General features: G+C 30.2%; 1 protein-coding gene and 1 pseudogene across 1 annotated transcript; one reads left to right on the top strand and one right to left on the bottom strand.

Moving 5' to 3' along the window:
- The first annotated feature begins 2,235 nt into the window (after positions 1-2,235).
- LOC141693716 (large ribosomal subunit protein uL29-like) lies at positions 2,236-4,775 on the top strand. The gene is made up of 4 exons (XM_074498876.1): positions 2,236-2,370; positions 2,580-2,715; positions 3,709-3,865; positions 4,529-4,775. Exons 1-4 carry the CDS (start codon positions 2,367-2,369, stop codon positions 4,601-4,603), a joined length of 372 nt encoding a protein of 123 aa, XP_074354977.1. The 5' UTR covers positions 2,236-2,366; the 3' UTR covers positions 4,604-4,775.
- Positions 4,776-5,871: 1,096 nt separating this feature from the next.
- On the bottom strand, positions 5,872-7,440 carry LOC141688880 (CENP-B homolog protein 2-like; annotated as a pseudogene).
- Positions 7,441-9,406: the final 1,966 nt, after the last annotated feature.

Genomic DNA, 9,406 nt, shown 5'->3' with positions numbered 1-9,406 from the left:
TTATTTATTGAATGCAAGTACGTTTTACTTAAAAAAAAAATAAAAAAAATCGGAGTATATGGCAACCAAGTGACGAGCACTTTCAAAAGTTAAGATACAACCTTCACAAGTGATATGTTGATACATCAATTTCACCGAACTAAATTCGAAATTAGCCCCCAAAAAATACACTAAAATTTAGTCCGGCGTCAATAATTTCTTCTCAAATATTTTTTATAATTTTATTTTTTAATTTTAACTATCTAAAAATCCTTGAGAATTTCTGCTGAGTATCTTAATAGAAAGGAATCAATCAAAATTTCTCATATGATTCTTGAAACCGAACACACACAAATATATATATATATATATATAAATATATATATAAATATATAAGTTATACGAATAATACGGAACCAAATTAAACCCCTGATATTAATATTTGGTATAGTTAGCATTTTGAAATAAAGGTTTTATCCCAAAAAGTTAATTTTAGCTTTTTAGTTACATGATAGTCCATGTGTACAAAGAAATAATTGAAATATCTATTAATCAAATAATTCCATTAAAAACAGTTAAATTTAATTCTTTATTTAGTCAGCTAGTTAAACAGCCGAGACAACCACATGAATATTATTGGAACCAAAATATTTTATTCATTAATCAAGATTATGCATTTATCGAGATAAAAATATAATATTTTTATTGTGTTAAAACTAAAAAAATATTAATTTAATAATATTATTTATTTATGAAATCTATACTATACTATTATAAGCGAAACATGGTTTCGTTTGGTCGGTTGGTTACCACCTTCCTAAAAAATATGTTAACACCTTCCAAAAAAAGTTTAAACAAATATTATTTAATCAAAATAAATAAATCATGTATCTCATATAACTACAAACTCTATGAATTATAATCCACTTTGATATCTAAGAGCACTAAACTTCTTTCTCAGTAGGAAATCAAACACTTCCAAAATTAATTTTATTAATTCAAATTATAATATAATAAAAAATTTATTAAATCAAGGAAAAATTTAAAAACAATAGCAAATCATCCATATACACTTATATTCAAGACTCCCACTTTCGTATAGACCTTACATCTGCCATATAGATTGCAGAAGAAGAAAAGACTTTTTAAAATTTTAACTATTGAAATTTTGAATTCTTCAATAATATATAATACATAAAAAATAATACGTAAATATTTTAATTTTATTAATTTCAATAATATATAACCATTATTTTTATAATTTAATTTTACGAAATAATAAAATAATAAAATTACAAATATTATAATTATTCCGTGCATAGCACGGGTTATAGATTAGTATTTATTAATAAAAGTTTTACTGTAATTATCAAACATCAAGGTACTCTCATCGTTAACACAAATGCTAGTTAGATGAATTTGATTATGGCCTTCACCCAACAACATGGGGTGGGGTTTATTTATTTCAATGGATAGTTAATGTTTGTACGTAAGCGGGGTGTTATTATTATGATAAAACCTCAACGGCCCATGACATTGTAGTATTCATTTAAGCTCAAATTGGCGATGTGTACTATCATAAATTTGGTATTATCTTCTAGTGACGCTACGTTGTAGCCACCACTTGTTACATATATACATTTTAGTCTTAAACATTCATCTGCACCTCACAATGTCCCCTTCACGGTGATAGTTTGCCGTCCGAAACCAATAGTATCCGACAACAAAATAAGTGATATCTATGTTCCTAATCCAAAGTAAGCCGGGTGTGATTGTTGTTAACAGATACGAGTTATTGAGTTTGTATAGAGTAATTTGAATTAAAAATTTTATAAAAAATTGAACCAATTTGACCAATAATTGGGCTTGGCTGGATAACTTAATGATCGGAACGACACTCTGTGCTGTCTGATTCCGATAACATTTTCATTATTTTTCGATTAAGTTAACGGCAAAAAGTTAAATTTAAAGAAATATGGACAATTTAATACGTAAATAGTGTCGGTGGCTAAAAATAAAATAAAACATAAACTGAATGATAGATTTTTAAAAAGTATAATAGTTGAATGATAAAAAATAAGATTAAGTAATACATCGTTAGGCTGAAAGTTCGTGAGTAAACAAACACTGAAATCAACTCTGGATGGGCTTTTCCGTAGAAAAACAAAAAAAAAAAACTTTTGATGGGCTTTCATTGATTTTGCAACATAAATCAAATATTAAAGGGAGTTTTTATTGGACCCTTAAATTAAGAAACACACCTAGCCCAAAAAGACGTAAAAGCCCAAAAGCTCTGTTTTATTTATACACTGCTATACACAAACCCTCAACCCCCTTTAGATTTTAGGGTTCCAAAAAAACAAAGCAGCCTCCTCTCATTTCACACAATGGGTAAATCTCCTAATCTCATTATAATTTATAATAATTTATTTAACTTAATCCAGTATTTTGCACTCTATTATGTTTAATCCATGTGTTTATGTTTTGATTTGATTTGAATTGTGCAAAATGTTATTTTTTCATTTTTTGTTTATTCAAGTAGATGACGTTTTGTAGTTTGAATTGATGTTTGTGTGTATGTATGTATTTGAATTAAACAGCGAGAATTAAGGTTCATGAGCTGAGGACAAAATCAAAGCCAGATTTGTTGGCTCAGCTTAAGGATTTGAAAGCTGAGCTTTCGCTTCTCCGTGTTGCCAAAGTCACTGGTGGAGCTCCTAACAAGCTCTCCAAGATGTACGTGACTCTCGATTTTACTTCTCTCGAAAACTCTTGTTTATGTCATTTTACGATATTCGTGTGTTGTGTTTAATTGTCGAAATGTTGCAAAGCTTATTTTACGTGCTTTTTACTCGCGTATCTATTTATTATGTCTGTTATAGTGTATTGTTTAATTGGCTTATGTTTGTTAATTGCTTGGAATTGCATGAGAAAATTCTAATTGAATGTGTGACGGTGGTATAAGTGTGTTTTTAGAGTACTAGGATAAGCCTGCAATATAATAGTCTTTTTTAATGTTCAGAGTTTTAGTTTATTTTTGTTGGTTGAAGATATTGATATGTTTCGGTATGTTGAATTAGTGTATCTATCTATATAAGTTTTAGTGTCTGCTGAAACTTTTACCGAGTAATGGGGAACGGGGAAAGATAGAAAAGGATAGTTAGGATTAAATAAGAATCCCTCATGAGTCATGTCAGCTCAGTTGTATGTACCAATTTCCGTTCGAAAATTAAAATGTTGCTTTTAGAGTTTATTTTGAGTAGTTTTATATTCGTTTTTTAACTGCGTTTTTTATATTGTACTCTCAAAATAATTAATTTTTTTAAAAGGAAACGATCCCAAAAAGGTTTTTGCTGAATGTATCATGAAATGCATCTACTATATAAATTTATGATACAGGTGCTCCTCTTCTGCTGTTGTATATGTCAGGAATCAGTCTTAGTATACTTTAAGTAATAGTAGTAATACTAGTAGTATACAAGTTCCTGACAGTATATCTATGTAAAATGCACCCATTTTAGGCCGACTTACATGCTGAACTGTCAGAAATCTAGTTTTCCTTTTAATGTGATTAGACTTGTGGTCAGTCTATATTTTAGTGAAGTTTATATATGTAGATGTTCCACTTGGTACAAAAACAGTCCTAGTTGGTCATTTGTAATTGTGTTTTGCTTTATTTAATATGTACAGAGAGATCTTACCTCATGTTTCTTGTATATGTGGTCACAGAAAGGTGGTGCGATTGTCAATTGCCCAGGTGTTGACTGTTATGCAACAGAAACAGAAGGCTGCCCTGAGGGAAGTATACAAGAACAAGAAACTTATGCCTCTTGATTTGCGTCCCAAGAAGACCAGAGCCATCCGCAGGCGTCTTACCAAACACCAGGTATCGTTGCGTCCTTGTTGTGTTCCACATAAATGATATATTTAAATGTCTCTTGCTTTTTTAGTTTACCTGATTGCTTAAGACATCATGTTCTTGATAAAGTTCACTATGTTGATCAGTTGATGTTATACAATAAAGTAAACCCGGAATTAATATGAGTACTTAATCTATAATACAAGTTAGTCTCTTGTCTGCATTTGCTTTGGTGGTCCAAATGAAGCATATTCACACTATCCTAAAAACTAATAAGTTGTAAATAACTTATATTTAATTTATTTTACTCTTTATCAATAATATATAGCTTGGTGTATGATGTTTCTGATTTAAGTTTCGAGATAGGTTCTTGTATGGAATCGCGTCTTTGTCGAAAATAATTAAATATACAGTAGGTAACGAATGGACTGCTTTTATGATATGGCTAAGAATGTTTCTGATCTAAGCTTTAAATAGTTACAAGTGCCAACTTACTCCAGTTTTAGGCCCGGTCTGAACCACGGTTTATTAATTTTTTCTTCTGACTGAGAAATTAATATTTTGCTTGTCATGCCTTTTCATGTTACTAGTTTTGAGCCAGTTGAACTATTAAACTATTAGACAATACAGTTGCATGCACTGAAAGTTCTTAATGTGTATGTGTAAGTGGTTTTCGTTTTGGTTGTTCAGGCATCGTTGAAGACTGAGCGTGAGAAGAAAAAGGAGAAGTACTTCCCCATGAGAAAGTACGCCATCAAGGTGTAGGGTAGAACTCTTTTAGAGGAGTTTTTCAGATTGAGATTTGTTTGCAATTATCTTATAAATACCTGGTTAACGGATTATGAAGGGTGCTTTGTGGTTCTTTATTCAACTTTTTGTTCCATGCAAACTGCAACTAGTTCTGTTATCTTGCTTTATGTTAATGTTCCTTGTCCAAGTTTTCTGGTGGAATGTCTTAAAACAAAACTTGATAATGAAATTGGGACCCTTGATATTTGTCTTTAGCTGTTGAGGAATGAGAATTATAATAATAGAGTTACACAGGGCTAAAAAGATGTGAAGGGAAAATAATAGGAATATAAGAATTATAACAATAGAGTTACACAGGGCAAAGGGCAAAGGGCAAAAAAGATGTGTAGGGAAAAGAACTGCATAGCTACATACAGAAGTAAATAAGCTCAAGGTAGATGCAGAATTACAGATGCACATTGTCAATACTATAACATCAATTACTCTGATAACATTTTCTGTGATCTTAGTTTGCTGTACTAAAAGATTTTAAATTAGTTTTAATTATAATTATAATTTTGACATTTAAACTTTAGTTCAACTCTTTTGTGACACTTGTCATAAATCACAGCTTCTATCAGTGAATCGTATTTCATGAAAAAAAAAATGCAAAATAAGAATCCAAGTACATATGACAATGTAGTTATTCTCTCGAAAAAAAAAGTATAGTTATCTAAAATTTCAATACTCATAAAATCAACCATCTGATTTGCAATTCATTTACACGTATAGCTGCTTGGCTAAATTTTTATTTTTAACCAAAGGTGAATTGGCATAGCTTAAATTTAAACATGTTTTTACTAGTTTGTCTGATTGTAAAGCATATATTGATATATTTTTGAGTAATAGGGCAGATGCCGGAAGCTGTTAAATATCAAACCGGTCACTCAACCGATTGATATCAATTCCTTTATTAATCTTAACGGATATTATTTTGATCACTTAAGTCACATAAATATTAAATGGATACCTTCAAAAATGCGACGAGAAAGTATATATTATATATTGTTAAGTTATACACATTTTTTTTAATACTACAGTAAAACCTCTGTAAATTAATACTCGATTAATTAATAATCTCTCTAAATTAATAATTTTGTCCGGTCCCCACTTGGGCCAGTTCAAAAAATGATCAATTTCGATAAGGTAATAAGATAATAATTTTTTTGAAAACCCTGTATAAAAATATGGTCCCAATAAAACTATAAATTAATAATTCCTTTATATTCATAAAAATATAGCTATTACATCTTTGTAAAATATGATTCGATTGTAGTTTGCTTTTTCATATAATTTAAATCAACATGAAGCTCATCCATAATCTTCCTTATTGCATCCAAAAGCTCGGGTGTGGTGCTTTCATGTTGCATCAAAAAGTTATTAAGCATTTTTGATGCTTTGAGTGCTTCTTTACGTGTAACCGGCTCCAACGGTGTTGTATCGTCTTCAAGATCATCTTCAACACTATTTTCAAGGATGGTGTTTGCAATCTCTTCTATACTCTGGACCTCGGAACATGATTCATTTTCACCCGGATAATCTAAGAAGTTATTAACATCCATTTTATTACGATAACCTAGATCCTTAATCATCACCTCAAGTTCATGAATGTATTCTTCCGGAGTTGTATGTTCATTTAAATTGCTCGAAACTTCATCTATGGAACGAATTTTGCAATGTTGAAAGCACCTTGCTATTGACTCTTGTTTTACATTTGTCATCCACGTCGCGACTGCATAATTGATAGCATCCAAAACATTAATCTTTCCTGGATCAGATTGTCCCAACTCATAACCTTCTAATAACCCACGATAAAATCTCCTGCGATAGTGCATCTTGAAAGCTCTTATAATTCCTGCATCACAAGGTTGGATTTTTGATGTCATGTTAGGTGGCAAGAAGTACAACTCAACATTTTGTAGTCCTTCAATATTTTTTGGATGTGCTGGACAGTTATCTACCACAAACAAAATTCTTCTGCCTTGCATTTAGCTATCAAACCAACGAATGTATTCATCAAAAAGTACACTAGTCATCCAAGCTCTTTTGTTTGCACGATAATGACAATTCAAGCTGCCCATGTTAACATTCTTGAAGCACCGTGGCTTTGCATACTTTCCAATAATCCATAAAGGAATTTTTTCAGAGCCATCTTCATTGCAACATATAACAACCGTGAGCCTTTCTTTGTCTTGTTTTCTTCCTTCAAGTTGTTTCGTAGCAAGAGAGTGATCAGCTTGTAACCTGTAAAACAAACCAGTTTCGTCCATGTTAAAAACATCTTTCATAGGGAACTGGTTTATTTTTTCCCTTATGGACTCCAGTTTCTTCTCCATGTCCTGTACATCAACAGAACCACTTTCTCCAAAGCGACGAAATGACTTAATACCTTGTCTTAACTTGAATTTCTCAAGCCAACCTTGAGAAAAAGTGTGCTCCTGATCTTGTTGAGGGTATAAAATTTTCATGGTCTCTTTTGCCTTCTCTAAATTTAGCTCTCCTGTCATATTAACACGATCTTGGTACTGGAGAAACCATTCATAGAGAACCTTCTCCATATCTGGATATTTTGCTGGTTTATGTCGCTTAATATCTTTTCTTTTCTCCAAGTAATTAGCTGCAAGATAGTCTGCTGACCTTTTCTGTGTATTTGATATTGTACCTTGACTAACTTTTAGATGAAACTTATTCTCGAGCCACAACTGGAGATCTTTTTGAGTGCATGATGAATTTTCTCTTTTATATTCACATAATGCTTTTCTTGCTTCATCCGTCATTGTTGATTTTGTGACACCTTTTAGATGAGAAGCCATTGTTTTGTTTGTATAATGTTTCCCCCAATCTAGTATATACAGTATATACAATATATTTTATGACTACACATACATTGAATACTTTCTATGTAAAATACAATGAATTAAATTAATTCATGTACTTTGAATTTTCCTAATATACATTGAATATTTTCTATGTAAAATACAATGAATTTGAATCTAATATATTGTACATTACATTGACTTTCTAAATTCATATACATTGAATTAATTGAATTAAGTATAAAATATAAATTGTACAATTCATTTTATTTAAATTTATGTGAATAAAAATTTAATCAAAAGTTAATTTTGTTTGCTACCGAAAATTCTCTATAAATTAATAATTATTAATTTATCGATTAATTAATACCTCTCTAAATTAATAGAATTCTCCGGTCCCAACTATATTAATTTATAGAGGTTTTACCGTACTATATCAAATGAAAATGTATGAATTATAGTATTTTAGATAAAATATCTACATTTTAAAACTTTCATTTACTATTTATTTTTAATAAGATAAAATAACTCTAAAATTTAAAATAAATAATAAATAATTTTTTTAAACTCTAGATATATTATCTAAAATATTAGAATTTACAATATTTAATTTGGTTGTAGTTGCGTTGAAAACAAATGCATAGAACTCACCAAAAGATTATATTTATTTTTTCATCACATATTTTGGATTATCTATTCGATATTTATATAACTTTAATAATCAAAATGATATCCCGTTAAAATCAGTGAAAGAAAGTGATATACGGCCTCACTTTAATGATTATTTTGATATTTAACCCGTATCAAAAGCCACAGTGTAGCGGCCAAAGATTAACAGAAAGCAGTAGATAGACATATAAGCACACACAAGAAAAATTAAACTCACGGAGAAAAATGATGTACAATGTCACTATTATTGTAAATAATTTTGCAGTAGCATTTTCTGTTTTCAATTTTCTAATAGGTGACGTAGATGAACTTGAGTTCATTTCGTTATGCTTGTGTTTTCCATTTTTAGTTTACTAAACACAAATAGTCTGCTTTCACATATATTGAGTTTAAAAGATGTGTTTGAAATTTGAACTACGTACATTCGTGCATTGAAATCTGAAATACATTCAAAATAAGCTTATAAGAGCATCCATTGCTGTATAATATCTTCCTAGAATATAAGAATTGCAATCGATCAAATCCCCACCAGTGTTCTAAAAAGCACAAATCGGTACTAAGCGGCGGGATGACCTTCTAGCGCTTAAGCGGTTAAGCGGACGCTTAAACGGAATTTTAAGCGGGTCTATAAGCGGATAAATAATATTTATTTAAAATTATATATATATAATAATAATATGTGTAACACTAAAACAATGAAAATAAATAAAGTATCAAGAATATAAACATAATTTTTTCTTAAAAACTTATATATTTTTATTTTTTAATCAAGATCATTGTTTTATTAAAATAAATATTAATATTAAAAATTAAAAATTAAAAATTTAACAAGTCAAAATCGGTTTGACCGCTTAAAGACCGTTTAATCCGCTTAATAAGCGCTTAATCCGTTTATAAGGCCGCTTAATCTTTAAAAACGCTTAATTATCCGAATAGTATAAAATCGAAGCGCTTAATGGTCCGATTCCGCTTAAACGGCCGCTTAATGCGCTTTTCAGAACACTGATCCCCACTACCTAAATCCATTTAGAGGATAAATACAAATAAATAAAAAACATGAAAAATATGTATATACACGTGTACCAACCAATGTGGTTACAGAAAGCATTGATCAGGAGTCCACCAACAGCAGATCCCCCTCAGCCCCCAGCCACCTATGTTTGTATGTCATATATTCAACCATTGTGCACTAAATCCTTTGAAATCAATATCATCATCATCATCAGTCGTACAATTAGGTTAAACATTTAATAAAACGCCAACATCATAAGAGTGTTCTAGCTAGAAAAAAGGT

This window comes from Apium graveolens, chromosome 10 (genome assembly GCF_009905375.1).
Source record: "Apium graveolens cultivar Ventura chromosome 10, ASM990537v1, whole genome shotgun sequence".
Classification (NCBI taxonomy): Eukaryota; Viridiplantae; Streptophyta; class Magnoliopsida; order Apiales; family Apiaceae; genus Apium; species Apium graveolens.
Note: the sequence above shows the minus strand (reverse complement) of the source record. Positions and strands in the feature narration are given on the sequence as shown.

Bases quoted from the DNA above. Each gene is read 5' to 3' on its own strand.
- LOC141693716 (XM_074498876.1), top strand. The intron at 2,716-3,708 runs GTACGTGACTCT...ATGTGGTCACAG, and splicing joins CCTAACAAGCTCTCCAAGAT to AAAGGTGGTGCGATTGTCAA. The intron at 3,866-4,528 runs GTATCGTTGCGT...TTGGTTGTTCAG, and splicing joins GGCGTCTTACCAAACACCAG to GCATCGTTGAAGACTGAGCG.